This window comes from Onychomys torridus, chromosome 5 (genome assembly GCF_903995425.1).
Source record: "Onychomys torridus chromosome 5, mOncTor1.1, whole genome shotgun sequence".
In the NCBI taxonomy this organism is placed as follows: Eukaryota; Metazoa; Chordata; class Mammalia; order Rodentia; family Cricetidae; genus Onychomys; species Onychomys torridus.
The window spans coordinates 21,398,145-21,420,640 of NC_050447.1; the positions used below are offsets into that span (position 1 = coordinate 21,398,145).

General features: G+C 52.3%; 1 protein-coding gene across 2 annotated transcripts in view; it reads left to right on the plus strand.

The window, feature by feature from the left end:
- Positions 1-22,496, plus strand: part of Gnao1 (G protein subunit alpha o1) — a 159,419-nt gene that overhangs the window by 133,920 nt on the left and 3,003 nt on the right. Inside the window, exons 4-8 of one of the 2 annotated variants that reach the window (XM_036188697.1) lie at positions 1,875-2,035; positions 6,898-7,026; positions 7,835-7,964; positions 11,584-11,737; positions 13,706-17,796. In XM_036188697.1, coding sequence (XP_036044590.1) covers positions 1,875-2,035; positions 6,898-7,026; positions 7,835-7,964; positions 11,584-11,737; positions 13,706-13,893 — 762 coding nt within the window. In that variant the 3' untranslated portion in view covers positions 13,894-17,796. Of the gene's footprint in view, positions 1-1,874; positions 2,036-6,897; positions 7,027-7,834; positions 7,965-11,583; positions 11,738-13,705; positions 17,797-20,665; positions 20,820-22,496 lie in introns of those variants that run through there. The other variant, XM_036188696.1, reaches the window with a different exon arrangement.

Sequence of the window (22,496 nt, forward strand, 5' to 3'; positions counted from 1 at the left end):
TTTGCAGGCCCATTTGAATAACTCTAAAGGGAGGAGACAGTGCTCTTTGTTCTTTACCAGAAAACCTTCCTACACAGGAATCTCACAAACCTTGCCAGGTTAGCTCCCCCTCTACCCGGGCCGTATCTCTCTCTCTCTCTCAGAGTCTTGATGTGTAGTCCTGTCTGGCCTGGAACCACCTGCCTGCCTCACAGATGCTGAGTTATCTAGCAGATAGGCAAGTGTCTATTAATGAGTGTTGGACAGTTGAGAAGGTCGCATCTCCTTCACCTAGGGCCAGAGACTTAGCTCAGATCCCATTCTCCTGGCCAGTGCTCCAGAACCTCAGCTGCAGTTCCTGCTTTTATAAGCTTCTGGTGGGGAAAGGCCACCCAGTGGCCTTCAAGCCTGCTAATTCCTAACTGGCTAACTAACATTGTAGCCACAGGTTTGGGAGATAGAAGTATATTCTGCTCTAGAAGGGAGGGCAGAGGGGATGGATAGAACCCTAGAAAATTGAAAGCGAAGAAGGAGCAGCCAGTCATGCTGTCCTCATAGCTTCCTTACAGGTGCTTGTGAAGGTCTACACAGGCAGTGTGTGTGTATAACAGTCCTACGTAAGCGGTAAAGTGCTGCTGGTGTGTGTGTGTATAACAGTCCTACGTAAGCGGTAAAGTGCTGCTGGGGGGGGGGGGGCAGTGGTGTGGCCTGTGACTTTCCAAGATCCTTGAGAGCACAGTGTTCCTGCTCTTGTTACCCTAGATGAGGAATGAGCTTGAAAAACCTGTGAATTGCCCAGTACTTTTCCTGTAGTTGGCAAGAGTCTCAGGCTCTCTTGAGTCCCTTAAGCACATTCCACTGTGCCCCTCAGACAGAGCAGAAGGAAGAAGAGAGCTTGGGTCCATTGTCTCTTTCCCTCTCCTGGATGACTTAGCAGACCACAGGTCACAGACAGCTAAGTACAAATGAAGAAAATTAAATGTGAAGCTGGACATGGTAGCACGATCATGTAATCTCAGCAATGAGCTGAGGTAGCTGTTAATCCTGAGATTTGAGGGAGGAAAACCAGTTCCACCATTTTGGGGCCAAATTTAAGACAAGTTTTTATTGAAGTTTAAATACTGACCAAGATGGAATGTCCAGCTAAGTGGCCCCAAGGCTCATGTTGTCGGAGCTTATAATAGACAAAACCTATAGGCCACCATACTTTCCCTTGAGGCATAGCTGTTATTTTTCAAGAACTACAATTCTGAGAATCCCAGGAAGTTACCTGCTCCTTGGGCAGGTGAGGATTACAGGTTAATTTAGGGTATAACATAGGAGGATCATGAGATCATGGCCAGCTTGAGCTACACAGCAAAGCCCAAATAAAACATTTAACTTAAGGGCCTGAGTTCGTGTGATTCAGTCATTATTACTTGAGTTTTAAGCATCTTTATTAACTTCACATGCCTGTAAAGTACAGCTCCAACTGGGTCCAGTCCCCCAGCTACCCAGTGTTCTCAAATAACCAGACCCTCGCCCAGATAGAGACTGGTTCCAGGACTTGCTCCCTCAGGTAAGAAAATAGAAAATTACAACTCTGGCCCAAAAACACAGGCTGTAAAATTTTGTGTCCCCTCTCCCCCCGCCCCCCCACATTCACAAAATTCCTGTTCAGAAGCTCCTTTTCAGACAGATGGGGGAAGAGCTGCTCTGGGAAATGGAAGGGTAGAGAGCTGAGCCTGACCATGGAGTTTGTTGCTCTAGAACTTTCCTGAGGCTCCCAGAACCACCCACATCTTCTGAGCAAGCAGAGACTGGGTGTTAGCTTGGCATGGGCCTGCTGTCCTGGTAGAGACTGCATCAAAAGCCCCACCAAGGTCTCAGAGCAATGTGTCTCTCTGTCCTTGCAGGCGGACTCCAAGATGGTGTGTGATGTGGTGAGCCGTATGGAAGACACTGAACCCTTCTCTACAGAACTGCTGTCTGCTATGATGCGGCTCTGGGGTGACTCGGGGATCCAAGAGTGCTTCAACCGTTCTCGGGAGTATCAGCTCAATGATTCTGCCAAATAGTAAGTGCCCAGGCAGGCTGGGGGCTGGAGCACGGTAAAGGCGAAGGGATGGGAGGATGGGGAATGGTGAGATGGGAAAATTCTGGCTGAGATACAAAGCCCTGGTAGTGGCATAAGGGAGGGACAGGAAGGACTTGACTTCTTGTGTCCAGGGAAGGAAGAAAGCAAAGAGACAGCCACACAGGAAGTTTCTGGAGGGCAGGAATCTAGTCCACCTCTCCGGGACCACATCTGCACCCACAGGGAAAGTCCAAGGCTAGCAGGTAGGGTTTGTTTCTTCTAGAAAGCCCCAGACCACAAGTATGACTCAAGAACAGTACAGGAGCCAGGTGCGCTGGAACACACCTTTAATCCCAGCACTCAGGAAGCAGAAGCAGGTGGATCTTTATGAACCCAAGGCCAATCTGGTTTACATAGAGAATTGCAGGCCAACCAAGGCTACATAGACAAATCCTACCTCAAAACGCATTTACAAAAAATAAAAACAAGTAACAACAACAAAGATATACAGACAGCAAACAACTCAAATGCTGCAATCTTATTCTCTTTTTAAGAAAACAATAGACTTGGGACTGAGGTTTAGCTGGAGTACCTACTTAGCACATGCTAGGCCCTGGATAATATTTAGCACCAAAACAGGCTTCTGAAATATGCGTGAAAATGTAATGAAATCCATTACTTTATGTGTTTTTAAAAACGTTTTTTGCTTTGTTTTGTTTTGTTTTGTGAGACAGGGTCATATGTAACCTCAAACTCACTGTGTAGGTGATGATGACCTGGAACTTTGGTCATCCTAACTCGGCCTCCCAAGTGCTGGTGTCACCACTCCCAGCTTTCTTCTAGCTTTAGAGTTAAAAAAAAAAAACAAGAAATAAGTAGTTTTCAGTCAAGAAATAGAATAAGTAAGCAAATATAGCCTTCAGTATCGTGCTGTAAGTAGGGGGAAGAAAAGGGGTGGGGGTGGGGGGCAGAGAAGATGAAGAGAAATGAGAAGTGGTCAAAGCCACAGCTGAGAACATGTCTTGGGTGCTTCCTGGGACATCGAGGTCACAGACCTGCTGACCTTTGCCACTTTCTCCCAGATGGGTGGCTCTGGAGTCCTGGAATGGATGGCGACACTGGGGTGTATCTTGGCATTGAAGGGTGCCCCTAGTTTTTGTAACCTGGTACCCAGGCTTTCAAGAAGAGCTTGCAGTAGGGTGCTGCAGGCTTTTTCCCACTGTCCAAGGATGTGTGTGCCCTGGCCTCGTCTGACTCACCTTGTCACTGTGCTTCTCAGCTGGGACCTGATTCTGGAGTCCTTTGTCATTGTCAGCACTAGGGAGCGATGCTCCAGGTACCCAGAAATAATGCTAGACACCCTACACTGAACAGGACAGTCCCAAAACACAGAGCCAACAACAAATGGCCAGAACATCAATAGTGCTGAGATTAATAAACTGTGATCTCTAGGCAAGGTGATAGACACCTGTAATCCTACTGCTCAGGAGATGGAGGCAGCAGGGTGGCAAGTTTGAGGCTAGCCTGGGGTATATCATGAGACCCTAACTCAAAATAAGAATCTAAAAATTGAAATCTACATTATACTAGCATAGCCAGCGGGACCCAACAAAAGAGCACTCACTAATGACATGTGGCTATTTCATTGGCTATGATGGCAGCTAACAAACTAGGGACCAGAGTAAGGCCAAGAACCTCTTCCCATTTCTCACACCTGGAAGAGATTTGCATAGGCAGATGCCTAAGGTAGGTTGTGGCCCCAGATAGTGGCTACCCAAGCCACCAAGCTTTATGAGCTCTTAGGGACACCTTGATGAGCAGAGATCCAAACTCCCTGTGAAAACTCAGATCACAGGCCTGAGAATGGCCGCCCAGAAACCAGAGGGAGCGCCTCTTAGTCAGCACCCTCCACATGGCCATGGAAGCTAGAGCTTCACTGCCTCCCTTTGGAGGCCCACAAAGGTTCCTAGAGAGATCTGAGCTTGCTTTACCCGGCTGCATTGAAGGATTGCTTGACCATGTGCATGGTTACCAGGTGTTTGAAAGAGTCTGCACTTGGCTGTGCTAGGGGAGGTCTTTTGCTCCACCCCTTGGCATTTCTTTTAAAAGCCCTTTAGAAGAGACAGAAGGGGCCAGTGGATATTGACCCAGGCCCTCCCGCACTATCCTGTGTTTCTGTCTCTCCCCTCTGTCCTTCTGTCTGAACATTTCTCACTTCTCACTTCTCAAGAGTACCCTGGGGAAAATTGGGAGCGGGTCTCCCACACTTCCTTGCCCCCCCCTGCTGGGTCCCACAGGGCCTCCTGGCCTCAGTCTGTCTTCTGGAAGTCCATCAAATGTTCCTCTCAGGTTTTACCCATTTTATTAATTTTATTACTAAAATGAGTCCCTTGCAAAGACATCTCAACAAGAGACCAGGATATAAAGTGAATATCAATGTTGTCCCTGCCCTACACACACACACACACACACACACACACACACACACACACGCACACGCACACGCACACGCACACACACACAGACACACACAGACACACACACACACACACAGACACACACACACACACACACACCACCTGTCTCCTCCCTTCTGTTTGCATTTTCCCATCCTATACTAGTCAGTATTTCATGACTCTTCTTATGTTTTGGTTTTTGTTTTTGTTTTTCGAGACAGAGTTTCTCCGTATAGTTTTGGAGCCTGTCCTGGATCTCACTCTGTAGACCAGGCTGGTCTCAAACTCAGAGTTCCACTGGCTCTGCCTCCCGAGTGCTGGGATTAAAGGCGTGCATCACCACCGCGCAGCATATTTCCTGACTCTTACCTTGAAATATGGAGTTGAGTTTACCTTCCTCCCTCCCATGCTTTCCCACCACCCCCAGTTTTCTGCTGGTTTCAGGATTATTTTTCATTTGTCCTGTGGTCACTGTTACAGTTTGAGTCAGTATTCGCAATTACCTGTCCCTCCACCCCCTCTGAGTCTCACTCTCTGGCTCTCCTCAGCCACCTTCTAAGTTTGCTGGATAGAATGGTATTCTCCTAGTCGGGTCTCCTGTGCCGCCTCTGAGAGAAAACCAACAGGAGACGGAGAGGGGTACAAGTAGAAGGACCTTAGTGTCGCTCTGCCTGTCTCTTCTGGAGATGGGGTCTCGCTATGTACCTCATGTTTACCTGGAACTTGTGTTATAGCTCAGACTGACTTCAAACCTCTCCATCCTTCTGCATCAACCTCCTGAGTGCTGTGATTACAGGTACATGCCACCACACCTTGCTTTCATAAATGTTATTTTTGGTCTAGAGTTACGTTCTTGCAGGAGTTAAACAGGCCCTGATAGGACTATGAAATTTCACCACTCCAGAAGGGGCCGTTAACATCCTAAAGCTCCAATTAATTATCATACCCCCTCGCCCAAACCTGCCCTTTGTGGATCCTGAGCTCAAAGAGAAAGGGACCCAGGCAATTGCTAGACTTCTGCCCTGGTTTTCACTCCCTTGGTGGGCCATAACTCTTCTTAACCTTAGGTGAGGCTTTTCCATATCAATCATCAATCAAGAAAATGCCATACAGATTTTCCTGTAGGCCAATCTTATTATGAAGCCATTTTCTTAACTAAGATTCCCTCTTCCCAAATATGTCTAGGTTTGTGTCAAATTGAAAACAAAACAAAACAACCAGCATACAAGGTTTGGGAGGCTTTGGTGAGACACAGCCAGCAAAAGTGAGACCAGGGGGCCAGCTTGTATTGTTCAGAGGACATTGCCCAGCTGAGGTATAGCAAGACAAAGGGTTCCCCAGGCCTGGTGTCCACCAGAGTCAAGGATATTAGCCTGAAAGAAGAGGCCGTTAGTTAGCAGCTATGGACAAGGAGAGGTCAGGCACAGAGGACTGAAAACAGAACCTTCCCAGATACACTCAGGCTTTCTAAGGAACTTGTGGGAGGTCCAATATCACTGATCTACTCTGCTCCCCCAGCTCCTTCCCTTGTCACATTCCCAGTTTGCCTTCCATTGAGAGCAAAGATTCCAAAGATCTGGCTTCTAGGGAGGCCCTACCACTGCTCTGCTGAGATGGACCCCATGATCCCTGCTTAGAAGAGCATAAAATGGGAGAGGCACACAGACCTCTTGGTAAACAAGAAGACTCTGGAGCCATGGACTTGGCTGTATTGAGCTGTGTGTGTATGTGTGTGTGTGTGTGTGTGTGTGTGTGTGTGTGTGGTTTTTTTTGTTGTTGTTGTTTGTTTGTTTTTTTTTAATGTGTAAAGCAGTATTGGCACAGGGAAATTAAAGATGGAACATGAATACATGTAAAGAACAGAACTTGGGATTGGAGAGATGGCTCAGCAGTTAAGAGCACTGGCTGCTCTTCTAGAGGACATGGGTTCAATTCTCAGTACCTACATGGCAGCTCATACATGTCTGTAACTCCAGTTTCAGGGGACATGACATCCTCTTCTGGCCTCTGTGGTGCACATGCATGTGGTGTACAGACATCCATACAGACAAAACTCCCATACACATAGTATAAAAGTAAATAAATACATTTTGAAAGAGCAGATCCTGCCTATTGGCCATTATTATTTTTAAATGAAGATCTAACAGAACTGTGCTGTGAACCTGGCAGTCTCATTCACAGGGCCATCCCAGCATAGCTGGGACTGCGTGCCCTGTTCCTTTGAGTCTGAATTTGGGGACCTTAGAGACTGCAAGTCTAAGACCCTCACATCCTCTCTTGATTGACCTCATGTTCACTAACTGGTCCCACAGTCCGCCTTGTAAAAACTGTGGCTGACACTGGGCTCCAAAGGTAGCGAGCAGAGCCCAGGCCCATCCATGGACACTTGTACTCTGTCATCCCCAGCTACCTGGACAGCCTGGATCGGATTGGAGCTGCTGACTACCAGCCCACTGAACAGGACATCCTCCGAACCAGGGTCAAAACCACCGGCATTGTAGAAACCCACTTCACATTCAAGAACCTTCACTTCAGGTGAGGCCTATGGAGACAGCAGGCCCTAGTGATAGGCCTGGTGATGAGCCAGAGAGATGGGGGAATGTCCACTCCCTGCCTTGCCTCATCTTGGTAGCCAGACAGTGTCTTCTCTCAAGGATCTGTCTCAATTGGTCAGACAGCTAGGTACCAGAAGAAACCCATCTGAGAACTTGTTTTCTGCCAAGTTCAAAGGCTAAAAACAGCAGGTGACTTACTTCAGAGGCCCCTGGAAGGGGACAGGGTGGGTAAGCCTGAACCAGGTGAGTAGGCCCAAGCAATACCAGGGAAACCCCAAACATCACTACAGCCTCAGCTAGAGAGTCTGAGAGAGGAGTTCTCTCACATCCTGGAGAACCTACAGAAGGCAAGGCCTTAAAAAGTGGGGTTTCCCCAGACACAGAACATGCCTACGATCCAGGGGCTCAGAAACCCAAGAACAGGAGAACTGTGCTACCAGGTTTCTGGAGCCCTACTGGAGGGTTGGGTCTCCCAAGAATAACGCTCATGGGCTAAGGCCTGGTGACCCCTGGGCTATCTTCCAGGTGTGGTTTCTTAATAGTAGGTGAAACTAGAAAAGAGGCCAAGAGGTGAGGCAGGTCTTTGAGTCACCCTGCTTGTACACATTCAGTCCTGAGACAGGTCTCAGGGTAATGAGAGCTGCCTTCAGGCGCAGGGGTGGCAGTGGTTCATCTATCAGTCTGTTGGTTTCTCAGGGTGAGATACTATGCTCCCACTGCTCAACACTCTGGCTGCCAGATCACAAGCATCCCCACCCTCACAGCCAGCTCTCCCTGACTTCCTGCAGGCTGTTTGATGTTGGGGGCCAGCGATCTGAACGCAAGAAATGGATCCATTGTTTTGAGGATGTCACGGCCATCATCTTCTGTGTCGCACTCAGCGGCTATGACCAGGTGCTCCACGAGGACGAAACCACGGTGAGTGAGCTGAAGTGAAAGCCGGCCACAGAACAAGCCAGCGTTCAGCATCCTCGGGCCTCCCAGATGGCCTGTGCCAGGAGCCCTCGCCCATTCTGTGTTGTCAGGGCAAATGCCAGTGAGCCCAGTACAACAGAAGCAGCTGGGGGCTCCCAGTGCAGTTTCTGTTCAGACTGCTGCAGATAACTTATTAGAGTCAGGGTCTTGCCAGTAAGCACCTTGTTAGTAAACAGTGGAGTCACGGTGCTGTCAGACCAGGAAAAAATTAAGCAAATCCTGTGAAGCCAGACGGCAGCTGAGCAAGAGCATGTGTGCCAGAGGGAAGGCAGCTTTAGCTGCTTCTACCCTTGCTTCTACCCTTCCTGGGATACTAGCCAGCTGGAGAGCTGTGGGGCTCCCTGGCCAAGAGGGGGCACCAAGAAACAGGCATGCTGGTGAGTGTCAAGTGTGGCTCTGGGCTCTCTGTGTCAAACTCAGCCTCTGAGACCTGCCACCTGGCTTGAGAGGGCCCTTGCCAACCTTCCCCTTGGCCTCACCCTGGCTTTGCTGCTCACTGGTATGAGCTTAATTCGGGCAGCATCCTTTTTGCCTGGGCTCCTGTTGTCTGAAAAGCAGCGACAATCATACCATCCACCTTGTCTAAGGTCACCCGTCATGGAAGCAATTTTTGCTTAACAGTGCCTAGCTAGCCAGATATTACTGCTGGTGATTGCCCTGAGTCAGATATATCCACTGAGCTTTTCCCATTGGAGTTTCAGCCCACAAGTCTGTGGGCCTGTGTATAAAGCCTGGAAAGGGAACCAGGCCTCACTACGTCCTACTGGGTTGTGGGAGACAAGCCCACTTCTGAGAGTGGGGTTCGTGGCTGTGGACTCAACTTTGGCATCTGCCCTCCTATACGGAATACAATCAGAATGCTTCCCCCTGAGCCATGGGATCAACACCAAGGGTCGAAGGAGGGGCTTGTGGTCATGCTGGCCTTGAACAAGGCCTGTCTTCCTTATGAGTCTGATTTGCTTACCAGTTCCAGTCCAGTCATTACTGGTGCCTATGGAGGGGGTGGATGAGCTCTTGGGGTATGTGCTGAGAGGGTACAGTTCTGGTAGAGGAGGACCCGCCGTCCTGAGTAATTCACGCCGAGTAATGGAGCTTTTAGCAGATGGAAGCCAAGCTGCTGGGAGGAGGGGTGGACCAGACTTCCATCAAGTGATGGCTGAGGTCTAGTGGCAGACAGTGGTCTAGTCCCGAGACCCAGTGTGGAGTGGGGAAAACTGCCCTGGACTCCTTGAACCCTAGACTCTGTGACTGCCCAAAGCCCAGGACATTCTCCTGTTAGTACATCCATCAGAGTGACTGGTCCAGTACACAGTTCACCACTATGGGTTGCCTCTGTGCCGTAAGAGCCATTGTGCCCACTCCCTGTGGCCTGTCTTTTCTGGGTGTAGATGCTACATCCAGCATGGGATTGAAAAAAAGTCAAGGAGCTGGAGGCTAGATGGTAAGAGACCCTTCACACTAGAGCATGGCCTCTCTTTTGGACCTGCCTGCCAGAGCAAAGGCCCAGGACCATCAACTGTGGGGCCAGGTCCTCAGTAATCCACAGAACAGACACAAAGGAATGTCCAGTGGGCACCAAGCCCGGTGGCTTCAGGTCTCCAAGTCAGGATGGTTGGCCCTATCTACTTCCCCATAAGCTCCTCAGTAGCCTTGCTGCTATGTACCCAGGCCCTGAAACACTTGCCCTCAGGGGTCCTTCCTAACTGACTGCTCTTACTGTTCTCTCACCCCTTCCCTGCCTCCAGTTCATTCCCCTTGCTTCTCTCCACAAGGGCTGGAGGCAAGAACCTTGAGGAAGGAAAAACACATGGGCCCAAGTCAGAGCAAGCTCTTCCTAGGCTTCTCCCTCCCCAAGGCTGGCCACCCAACAACCAAGCCTCCAGAAACAGGGGTTGCCTTCCAGCTTGCCAGCAGCCCACAGCAGTAGCCCCTAGCTGTAGTGTCCGTAAAAGAATACTATTGCTGTGGGACTAGCAATCGTCGGTGTATGGGGCAGGGGGGACCTATGTGCGAAGTGAACAGCTTGCGAGTAGATGGATCCAATCCAAGGCCTGGCATCACTCCTGCCAGCTGCGTGATCGTGCATAATCGCCACACCTTCCTTAGGCATGTGCTGTGGGGTGAGGATGGTCAAACAGCCTCATGGGCTAAGAGCTGAAACAGCATCTGCACAGACTCCACTCAGTAAGGAGCAGTCCTGCTCCTCTGTCTGGATGGTGTCGCCAGGGGACAGGAGGTAGAGTGTGGATGCTCTTCCCTAGAGAGGCAAGATGTAGGCACCAATGACCCAGTCATTGGTCCTCAGTCTTCCCCTCTAGCCAGCTCCGCACTTCCCTCCCTGGCCTGGGGAGGAAAATTGGGGCCACAGAGACAAAGATGTCTGAAGGCAGTTCCTGGAGCTAGGCCAGGAAGGCCCTGCGGCTAGTGGCTGCCCAACACCGGACCAGCCACACTGCCCGCCGCACCCTGGGACCCCACGGGCTCATCTTGTCCTCGTGCCTGCTCTCAGCGCCACTCAGCCAGGCCACAGGCTGCCACAGCTTCTCCACCACTCCTGGCACCAGCGCCTGCAGGGCCTTTTCTTACCAAAGCAAGGCCAAAACCATGGGCAGATTCTGAGAGACCCTCCAAGCCCGGCAGGTATGAAGCACCTCCCTCTGATCAAACATGAGCTAAGAGTTGAAAGCAGCAGGTTCTCAGGGCCCCGCTGGGTGACTTTGCTGTGAATGCCGGGCCCCAGGCCTAAGCTCCATGCTGGCTTCTGAGCTGAGCCCATCCTCCCCACAGCCTTCCAGCCCAGCTGCACAGCTGCCCTGGACTTTCTGGGTCTGAGACTGACTGGATCAATTTTTCAGGGTTTCTCTTTTCCCTTCTCTGACGTTTGCTGCTGGGTTTTTAGCTTCCTCTGAGTTTTAACCTGTTTTGCTAAGTGTCTCCTTGGGGTTCTCCTGGCCCCCCTTCTGAGGAACCAGCCCCAACTCCTAGCTTTCTCAGAGAGAGCTCCCCTCATCCCAGTCAACCAACAAAGTCACCCAACCAGCCAAGGCCACAGCAACATCACCCCCGAGACGCTGTCCCCTGGTATCTGCTTCCAACTCGGATTAATTCGAGGGCCCCAGTCCTCGGTTAATGTTACCCAACCGAATGCGTGCGCCCTCCTGACCTCGCTGGCAAAAATGAATGAGACCCTGGTAGAGAAGTCTGCATGATCCACGGTGTCGTGTAGACATGCCGGATGGTGGTTGCACCCCTGCCCTCTACGTGCATGGTGCATGTCCTCTCCAGGGGCTGCAGCCTCTGCAGTGACCTCAGTGCCCCGCCCAGGCCAGCTCTCTCTGGAAGGGACAGCACTCCTGACCCACCCCAGCTCCACCCAAACCCGCCTGTGTGTGATATGAAGCAGGGCCATGTCCTGGTTGTCCACGTGGGCCCTCTGTCTCTGTCCCCGGGAATGCATTAAGAACATTGGTGGCTCTCCCCCTGCTTGTCTCGCTGTGTCATAGCCATAGTAGGTCAGGGTGCGGGGTGCCGCAGCCTCACCTGCCTCCCCGCTCTGTTGCAGAACCGCATGCACGAATCCCTGAAGCTCTTCGACAGCATCTGTAACAACAAGTGGTTCACCGACACCTCCGTCATCCTGTTCCTCAACAAGAAGGACATATTCGAGGAGAAGATCACCAAGTCCCCACTGACCATCTGCTTTCCTGAGTACACAGGTAGAGTCCTCGGCCCACACGGCCCCTGTGGCTACAGGGCAGCCAAGAAACCAGGCCTGTCTGGGCACTCCCTGTGCTTGAGTGCACCCAGCTCACCCTGCAGAATCCACCCCCACAGAACTGTTCTAGAGCCAGCCATGACAAGAAGCCCTGGGCAGCTAAGGCCTAGACCCCTGGCTGGTTATGCCTGTCTCCAGTGTGATATTCACAACCCTAGGGAGGTCCAGTCAGTCATCTCTAAGCAGAGGGTACATGCGCAGTGGGAACCCACAATGTCAGAGAGACAACAAACCTGGTCTTCGGGTGGTCCAGCCCCAACTTAGCCACCGGAAAGTGTCTAGACAGGTCACATAGCCTTCCTCGATTGGCTTCTCCAACCATGAGATGGAGGCTGCTGTCACAATGGCTATCTCCCCCACCCCCTGTAGATTTACTGTAAGATGAAAGAAGCCCATGACTATGCAAAGCGTGGTATTTGCTAAAGTCTGTGATCACTACAGATCTGTTGTGACTGCCGTGATCACAAGGATAAACAGCCACACTAACAGCACCTCCCACACAAGTGGCCACAAGATTGTCATAGCCCAGGGCCTTGCCTACACTGCAGAAAAGTGCAGGGACAAGAGGCCAGCCATCAGTGACACATAGTGGTCTAAGCGAGACAGCCAGATATGCAGCCTAACCAGCCCCGCCCCCAGGAGCTTCAAAAATGGCAATCCCTTCAGGTGGGCTGTTGTAAGCCCAGGACAACCCAGTCCTTGTCAGCTGGTCTCGGTTGACCAGGTCCTGGAGGACATAGAGCAGAAGATACAGATTCCAGCAGCATAGGCCTGTAGGCTCATGGCCTGAAGTCAAGCAAGCAGCGGAGTGCTCTCCAGCCTGCCCTTCCTCTCTCAAAATCAGGCTGGTAGTTCTGGAGGCAAGGACCCCATGAGCTTTCAACCCACCTCACCAACCAGCCACGTTCTTCAGCTCTAAGATGGCCTGTGAGAGACCCTCATGGGCTGGTCACCAAGATCAGTTTGGAACTGAGTCAGGGCAGTAAGGGGCCCTGAGAGGAAACTAGCCTTACTTCCAGCCCTCGTTTAGCAAACAGCTATGGTCTGGGAGACGCTCAGTGCCAGGCTGTGGTCTACACACACATGCCTGAGATGGCTGGGACCCCCCTTCAGCTGTGCTGTCCCACAGCTCTGCACTGTGGCTCAGATTCCAATTCTCTTCCTGTTCCTCCCCTGGCAAGTGGCCCCAGTCTGGTCCAGGCTAGCCTTGACTTCTTGGAAGATGGAGCAGTGGAGGGAGGGATTCCATGCGAAGGTCAAGTTCTTCTCCAAGCCACTGCTTTCTCCCAGACATCCTCTCCTTGGGCTTACCAGAGAACCAGATCAATGCAGGGACACCTTAGAAGAATGTGAGCAAGTCAGTTCTCAGTTGTCCCAAGAGGGAAGAGAGGGAAGCGTCCAGGAGCAGGGGAAGGAGCCCACGCAGCTCGGGATGCCAGGCAGAATACACGGTCCTCCTACCTCCCCACAGTGTCAGGCGGGTCCTGGCCCTCTCTGCCGTCTCACGGGCACACAGAGAGGCAGTACCTGCTTAAAAGCGTGCTTTCACCCCCACCTGCAGCTTGTGGTAAGACAGAATTGGCATCTGGAACCAGCAGGCCTTTGGGGAGAAAACAGCAGCTTCGCAGGCAGTCCCCAGCCTCAGGCAGGCAGTCACTGGGGCAGCCGGTGTTCTGTTGCTTCCTAGGGTGATAGCGGCACTAGGTTCCAACCACCAGCTGGCCGGCATGAACCACTGTGGCTGGAGTTGAGCCCTAAAGCTTCCCACTCCATATGCCTGTGCTTTCTAGTGGTCCTGAGGAGGATTTTGGCACCCGCTCTATGGCTGCTGGCCTAAATGATTCCACGCTGAATGGCTCCAGGGTTCCTGCCCTCACTGACTCCCCTCACTGACTGTTTCGTCTTGCAGGCCCCAGTGCCTTCACAGAAGCTGTGGCTCACATCCAGGGGCAGTATGAGAGTAAGAATAAATCAGCTCACAAGGAAATCTACACCCATGTCACCTGTGCCACGGACACCAACAACATCCAATTTGTCTTTGATGCTGTGACGGACGTCATCATCGCCAAAAATCTGCGGGGCTGTGGACTCTACTGAGCCCTGACCTCCTGCCCAGCCTGCTGCTCACTTCTCCCCTGGACCCAGAGCTCTGCCACCGCTCGGATGCTCTGTGCACTGCAGAAAAACCCAGAGGCTGGCCCTGGGGGAGGAGGAGGCATCCTTTGAGCATCCCCACACTACCCCACTCCAGCTGCATGACACATGGGAACAGGGTTGGGCAGAGGTGTGGAGCGCCACACACCACAAAGCCAGAGACAGCGGCATACCACCTGAGTGTTGCTCGCTGGCCAGCTGTGTCTTTTCAATGTTTCACTCAGGGCCTGAGTGGGCAGCGCTGCCATATGGTTTGGAGTGGGCGTGTCTTGTGCCCCATGCCTCCTACTCAAAGTCCTTATGTCTCTTCCTCAGCTGGGGTGATAGGGTGGCTGGTGATGGCCCTGTGGCAGGTGCTGGCTGATTAGGGGATAGTAGATGCCATCTTTCAGCTTTCCTTAGCGTCTGTTTGGTAGAGGGCAGTTCCGTCGCCAAACGCCAACATGGAATCAAGGCACTTGTGGGGTGCAAAGGTTCAGACCTTGGGGAAGGCTTCCCTCCTCCTTCATCTTGGATCTTAGCCCTTCTCTGGATCTTCCCTTGCCCTTGGACTTCCCAGAAAACTCAGCCCTGACTCCTTTGGACCTGAGAATATTCCTTAAGACCTGCTGACTGCAGTGGTGCATGGGTGGGGAGATAGGTCCTGTGCCACATGCGTTAGGGTGGGAAGGAAGCTGAGGGCAGGCAGCTCTTCCTGCGTAGGTTGATCGTAAGTCCTGAGAGAGCCATCTGTTGGTTCTACTCAGACAGGCTCGGCTGCCCTGAGTTCTGAGTGAGTAGATATGCTTCTCCAGTCATAGGCAGAGTAGGCAGAGCCCCTGGGACCGGAGGCTCTTGAAGCAAGTACAAGAGTCTTTACTAGGTAATGTACTAAGCCAGTTACTGAAGCCAGTGCCATACTTTACTCCACCTTGGTCAAGAAGTCAGGAAGCAAGCCCTTGTATATTCCTGGTCTCAAGGCAGAGAGCAAGCGATGAGCCAACAGCACCCTGAAGTGTGAGCTTAGGAAGAGTATAAGCCAACGCAGACATACAACCAGCCCCCTGGGGAAGAGCTTTAGGAGCCCAGGGAGGGACTTTGCTGCAGAGGTTCCTATGCAAAAGGGGCTGGGATGGTTTTGGCGCCCTAGCCTCAGCTGACTTGGAACAGTCGGAACATTTCCCTGTCTGTCATTCCTAGACATCTCCAGTCAGCTGTACCACAGCCTGTGGTTCAGGCAGGCTTGTGTGCTCACCGCATAGGCTGTACCTAGGGATGCAGATGTGTCCACAGGAGGGTGGGGGAAGGGCTGCACCTAGAAGGGCCTCTGCTTTCCTCAAGCCCTGTGTTCTCCTGACCTCCACTCGGAACAGTGCTCAGTCCTAGGCCTGGGCTTTCACACACACACACACACACACACACACACACACACACACACACACACACACACGGGCATGCCAACAGCTCTGGGCTTGTTGGTTCCAACAAGAACAGAACTCTGGTAGTCCAGGGAAACACGGGAACCTTCCCCAGTGCCAAATGCTTGCAGAGTTGATCCTCTGGGAAGCTAGCCCCAGTCTGGCTGCCTTGCCACTTCCCCCTCAACCCACGCTGTCTGCACCGCCATCATTGTAGGACCTTGTGCCAGGAACTGGGAGGGATCAGAGAACAGACTCCCGGAGCCTACAATCTCAGTGACCTGATGTGGTGACTAAGGCCAATTCATTCATTGGCCCCACACTGAAGATACAGCAGTGATTTCTCAGCATCACCCACTGTGTGTGGCCACCTGAGTCCCCAGACTGTAACCCCAAATTTAAAAACACCTGCAATCAAGGGATATTGGCCAAGCCCCATCTTTTAAGACCATTTCCGGGAAGGTGGAAGTCTCCATTCCTATCAACATACAGCTTCCACTCCCCAAGGAACCACTTCAGATCACTGCAGCATGGTAGCCAGAGCCCTCAGCTAGACCAGGGCCTGGACCCGGCCCCCCAACCCGTTTGACCTACCTATCTTGCCTACTATCTTGCACCGCTCTCAACGCCCCCACTCTGGCCATCCGAGAGAGGGAGGTCTTAGGCTGTCTACTCTAAGCCCTCAAGAGCATGGTCCACAGGGAAAACTATCCTGTCTCCCATCTGTGTCATCACCAGCAGCAGCTCTACCCTGGGGGGCAAACGTGCATGATCGATGAGGCTTGGCTCCGTCGTGGTTTTGGGTGTTGGGAGAGAGTTGTAAGTGACCAGACCAGGTCTGTGGTGGCCGTATCAGTGGCCATCCTATAGTTTCTGAGTGGTCTACCTGAGCAGGCCAGGAGCCAGTTTCTAGGAAGAGTGCCTTCACCACATTCATGGGACCGTGCCCATTGCTAGATGTCTGTGGGCAAGTCCTGTGCCCTGTACCAACAACCATTCCAAGAATCTTCCCTCTAAACATGGGTAGAGGCCCCCAAATGTCTGGTCTGAGTTGTGGAGGGTTAAACTCTGCTTTGGGGATGAAGACAGAATCCTCCCAGTCTGAGCCACTCACTGGTAGTGCTGGCCTTCAGCCTCCCATGATCCCTTCTGTGCAGCCCCTAGATCCTGGTGCCCTGTCCCTTTGGATCCTTTTGGACCAGGCAAAAGACCTCCATCATCTCAGCCTCCCAGCCCAGGCCAACACCCTACTGTTAGGAGCTGAAGGCACCTGACCTGTGTGGACTGCACTGGATATCACTGAGTGTCCTTCTCAACCCCATAACCTGGCCGTCTACAGCACACCCCTCGCAGGGAGGCTGGCAGTGCTTCACCCAGCCCTTTCCTTCTGCAGAAAGTACTGCTGTAAGAAATGCACCCATAGATCCCACATACCACCTGCTGACAAACAGCCAGTGCCCTGAGGGTAGGCTTGACTCTCTTCCTGACCCCTCCCCTTCTCCATCAACACAGTCTCCTGACAAGGAGGCCTCCCACACCCAGGAGAGACTCATGAAGCCTCCAGATCTTCCCTCCCCGCCCAGTAGTAGCCTGCCACCCTCTCTTGAGGATTCTGGGGCACAGAGCATCTTCTAGCTGCCACCGCTTTTCTCTGAGCCTCCTGGTAAGCTCCAGATACACTCCCAGGGCTCTCAAGAACCCAGTCCCGAGACTCCAGCACCTCTCACCAGAGATTCGGTCTGGACTGCTGGAGGCAAGCACTTCCAGGCTGTTGATCCTGTCAGGCTACAACCTAGAGAAAGGAAGCCCCAGCATCCCAAAGAACAGGGCCAGGGCTATAGGCAGGCCTCCCGACAGCCCACCCCTCAGGAAGAAAAAGCCTTGTACACACCTGCTTAGAGTGGGTTGGGCTTACAGACACTCCCCCGTGCCAGATGATGGCCATGTCAAGAAGGGAGCAAGTGGAGGAAAACCAGAAATAATAGTCTCCATCCAAAGCCCTGGGCCCAGTAGTCGGAGTGGGGTACCCTATGAGGGGCAGCTTTCTTTCCCCCAAGTACGAAAGGCCACCAGCAGAAACTGCCCTTCCGAGAAGCCCTCAGCCTCCCCCCCCCCTTTTGCTTCTTGCACCAGCCACAGCTGCCTACCCTGCATGGGCAGCAGCCCCCCACTTCCCAGGCTTCCCCCTGGCTTCTGACTTGACCCCTGTGGCCTGTGCACCTTCTATCCCAGGCCAGAGGCCGGGTACCCCATGTTCCCCTTAGCAGAGCCTTCTTAGGTGCAGTGCCCCCCCCCCCAACCCATTGCCATCACCTACCCTCATTAACTGTAATTTTGTAAGAAGAGTGACTTGCTGGTTTAATAAATACCTAGTTATTGTAATAATTTATTGGCTGCCATAATGTATTTATTAGTCACCCTCCATTAATAAAAACGCCAGCTCTTTCTAGCACGAGTGTGATGTATTGTGTCAGTGCCGAGGAGCTTCTGCCAGAGAAACCCACGTGACAGAGTCCTCTGTCCTCCCCAGTCTCAGGACTGCACAGCGCCGCAGAGTAGTAGGCATAGTACTGCTGGGAGCAGGATTCAGGCCACTGGCCACTCAGCTCACTTTGAGGCAGCAGACGGATCTGTCCTGTGCTGAGCTTCTTCCCAGGCCCAGGGTCCTAGCACCCTAGCACCTGGTGTCCCAAGATACCTAGGACCATGGTACATGATCTGGTGTTGGGTGCTGGTCATTGTGATATGGCTTCCTGCTGTTCTCAGCTCTGCTTCCACCTGGGCAGGTAGAGGACTAGGAGGAATGGAGCCTCAGGAAGGCTCTGGTGGCTCCGTGCGAAGGTGATGGCAGGCAGGTGGTTGTTGGCCATCTGTGATCCCTGACTTCTCTCAAATGGTGATGTCTGATATGTATGAGCTGGCATCTGTTTCCTCCTGTGAGTACAGGCTGTGCTCTGGGCATGTTGGTAATGGGTTCCCGAGGGGTGGCTGTCAGGCTGAGTGTGGAGAGGGTCTCAGTACCGGCGCTCCCCCACCAGCAGCTCCCCTTCTCACTGCCCTCCCAGAGTTCTGTCCAGGCCTGCTGTTTGCCCCAACCCTGCAGAGCAGGTCTGTGTACATCCTCTGACCCCAGAATCTCTGCTAATCCATGTTGCTCCCAGGACCTCAGAACTTGTTAATGCACGTGGTTACTGTACTACTGACCTATGAGTGGACTACAGTTTGGGGGTAGGGACTGGTGGACTGAGACTCAGCAGGCAGGGATCCAGGAGCCTTGGTGAACTGCTCTTGAGTCCTCCAAGCCCAAGCGTATTGACCCTTGAGGAGTCCTTCAGCCCTGTCCATAGCAAGTGGTCCCCAACCTTAGCTTGGACAACTCTGGTGACCCCTCTGTGATTTCCCTCTGGTCCTTAGAGTTCCAGATGTCTGCCCTGTGTCCACCAGCATCTGCAGACTCAGTAGCTCTTGGGACAGTGGACAGTGGAGCTGAGCATGAGAACTTGCTTCTGGCTGAGGTTCTACATTGATGGCTATAGGACATGGTGCCCCTATAGGATGCAATGCCTTTTCTCGGAGCCTCCCTAAACAGACTCACAAAGATTGCCAGTGTCACGGTGCTAGGTCCTGAACATAGATAGATCCACATGGCTCTACCTCCACCAAGATTCCATGGGCAAGTGAGTCCTGTGCAAAGGGCAGGGAGGCTTTATTGGAGAACAAGAATAAAGGCCACTGGATTTGCTTAGCAGACTCAAAGGGTAGTAGTTCACTACAGATACAAGAGGGCACTGTGGGGATTTTTCTGTTGTCTGGGGGATGGGGGAAGCAGCTGAGAACTTGGGCTGTGCACCCCACATTACTGTCAGCCCTAAGAACAGAGCTCACGGGCTGGGAGAGACAATGGTAGGCAGGGCATGGAGTCAGCTGTGACACTGATTCCTTTTTGAAAGGCCCAGATTGCCACACTAACTGGAAAAACACCCCCAAGAAGTTCTGGGCGGAGCTCAGGACCAGGGCATGTCTGCTTTGGTTTAGTTTCGTTTTCTTACAGAGCAAGGGATAGAACCCAGAGCCTCCAGCATGCGAGGCAAGCACTCTACCAACTGAGCCACACCTCCCAGGACTACTCTTTGCTCTTTAGGATCACACCTGTATCACCTTATTGTCCACTTCAGGTTGATGTTAGGCAGGTAGAGTGCTGAGCATGGTGCTAGCACAGTGTGGGTCTCAAGGACCAGTAGTCATCACTCTATCGTCTTCCTTCACTTCCTGTTCAGACAGGAAGGCAGAATGGCCTCTAGGCCTGCAGTGAACCCAGCTCCTACTCTTGTTCATCTCAGGTCCATGAGCTGCAGCAGTGTCCATCAACATCCACACACATCTGTCCTTCTGTCACTTGCCAGAGATCTAGTGTGGATTGCTCAACGCTTGAGTTCAGACTCCGGTGATGAGCCTCCCAGAGCTAGGACAGACTACTTGGGACACTAAGAGAGGCTGTTACTTTCCACACCTCTCTGCAGACAGAGGGTCACAGACAGGGCAACAGGCTGGCCTGCAGCAAGAAGCAGGTGAATGTGCTTGGCTTCTAAAGTAAAACAATTGACCTTTACCCAGGGCGAAAGGCCATTCTCCTGAAACTCAGGCTTTATTCTGGGTGTCCATCATATTTCAGCCACTTACTAAACAAATTTCTGTATACAAGATAGTAATTTATATCTGCCATGCTTAAGACCTTGTAGGTCTGGTTGTAGCTGATTTAGGCCCAGCAGGAGGAGGCATACCCTGTCTCCATCCCTGAAAATGGTTCCGCACACTCCTTGAGTGGTCGGTCACCCTCAAGGATGCTAGTGGCAGGCACCCCATCCTCCTCCTGGCATGTACCCTCCCACCTGTCATCCCATGAGAGAGGCCTGATTGGGCCGAAGAAGGGTCCAGACAAAGAGAAATCCCAGCTCTCTGACTCCAGTCCAGCGCTGTGCTCACACATTCTAGGGAGACTCTCACATGGCTGGGCGCTCTGCCATTCTGATCCTGGGTCTCCTAACCTCAGCCTCACCCAGAGAGCCACAGCTGGCTCCCAGGCCAGTCTCCCATTGGCCAAGAATGGTGGGTGCTTGGCATGCCAGCATCAGATGCAACATGATGCATTTCCAACTGCAGGCATTATACACTGACCTCATGGAGGAGCCTGGAGCCCAGGGCCTCCTGGGTGCTGGACAGCCCAGTCTCTCTTTACACCTAATTCTCTTCTTCTCTTCCCTGTCTCTGTGTGTCTCTCTCTGTCTTGCTCTCTCCCCTCCCCCTCACCGGGGCTGCAGAACCGCATGCACGAGTCTCTCATGCTCTTCGATTCCATCTGTAACAACAAGTTTTTCATCGATACCTCCATCATTCTCTTCCTCAACAAGAAAGACCTCTTTGGCGAGAAGATTAAGAAGTCGCCCTTGACCATCTGCTTTCCTGAATACCCAGGTGGGTGTTATGGCTCTGTACAAGAGAAAGCCCTAGGCCTGGTTGTGGACCTGGATGCCCCCCAAACACCCCCACAAGAGACACCAACTGGAATCCCACAGCCTGTGGGCTCCAGGGACAGGCTGCTATGCAGGCAACTAGAAATCAGGGGCCAGTGGAGGAGTCTGCCAGCATGTTGGAGAAGCAGCGAGACAGGACCAGCTGTGGACATGTCCCTGAGTAGGCAGTGGCCTTTCCAGAGCCACAGGTGTCATAGTGAGTCAGGGACGAAGGCGGGACAGGCCCACTGGTGCTCCTTTGCTTTCTCTCTGGTCATTCCTGACGTCCCAGGACTTAGTGGGAAAGCCTCCTAGATTCTCAGGAGGTGCCTCTCCTCACCCTGGCCCAGCACAGCCACCTCCTTGTAAAAGGAAAAGGTGGACTGGTAGCCTGTGAGGGAGGCTCAGGAACCTGTGCTCTCCCACCAGTTTGCTCTGAACCCACCACACCTTCCCCTCATTCCAGCTCCCCCCACCTTCACTCACCCAGATGAAACCACTCCATGTATGGCAAGCTTCCTCTGCACCTGCCTGCTTTTCTTCTGCCTTTGTTGGACCGTTTTCCCCTGAGACACACTTTGTTTGGTTCTCAGGGGAATGGATCACAGACAGCCCCCTGCCCATGTCCACAAAACTTTTTCCAAACTGGTACAGGAGGGAAAGGCTAAAGGCAGGGTTGATTCAATGCCAGAGCCCAGCCTTCTAGAGACTGGACAGTTTTAGGGTTCCCTTGAGGCAGAATTGAGGACAGGACCAACACCCTGCAAAGGCAGAGGATGTACCCTATCCTCCAGGTATGAGCACATGTTGCATGAACCTGGAACTCACTGACATGTCCCTGGAGTTGGTCTGTAGTAGTGGACTCGGGTCCTGGGGCCATGCAGTTCCCCAAAACCAGCCAAAGGCGTCCTAAACTGTAGCACAGGTAGATGACAGTCTCTCCCAGTTTCTTCACTACCAAGAATAGCTGTGAGAAGAGAACCCACCAGTCTGTACTGAGATGTGCAGTGGTGCTTGCGAATTGCAAGGTACAGAGGGAGCCAGTTACTTAAACCGTGGCACCCCATTTTTATCTGGGTACCATAGCAGACCATCATGGTACCTCAGGGTGGCTAGAAGGATGGTGAGAGACTGGTGTTTGGTACCAGGTTTACATAACTGTCACAGTACTGTGAGGGTGAAGTCTGGGGGAACCAAGAAGGTGCCCTCGGCAGGCAAAGCAGGTGCAAAAACACCCCCAAAAGGCCAAGGAAGTCATACCTGTAGGCACAGCTCTTGGCAGCCACTGCTGAATTCTTCAGCTGCAGCAAGAACTTCCCAACTCCTAAGGCGTTTTATAGTGTGGCTATGTAAGGAGGCCTAAAGGCCTCAGGTCCTGTCTTAAGGCTCATTAGGAATGTGGCCTGAGTGGTCAGTCCCACTGTTATGGAGTAGTTACTGGATGTCCCCAGTTCTCCATGGCCTGCAGAGGATACAGATTGAGTCCAAACAGCATAAAGGATAATAAACTCACAAATGTCATGCCACCATAAGTTACAAGGACAAAGAACAAGTAGGAGGAGGGTTAGGCGGTGGCTGAGAGACTAGGTGGCCCAATGTGGTCAGGGTCGCAGTGAGACTGTGTAAAAACACTAGGTTC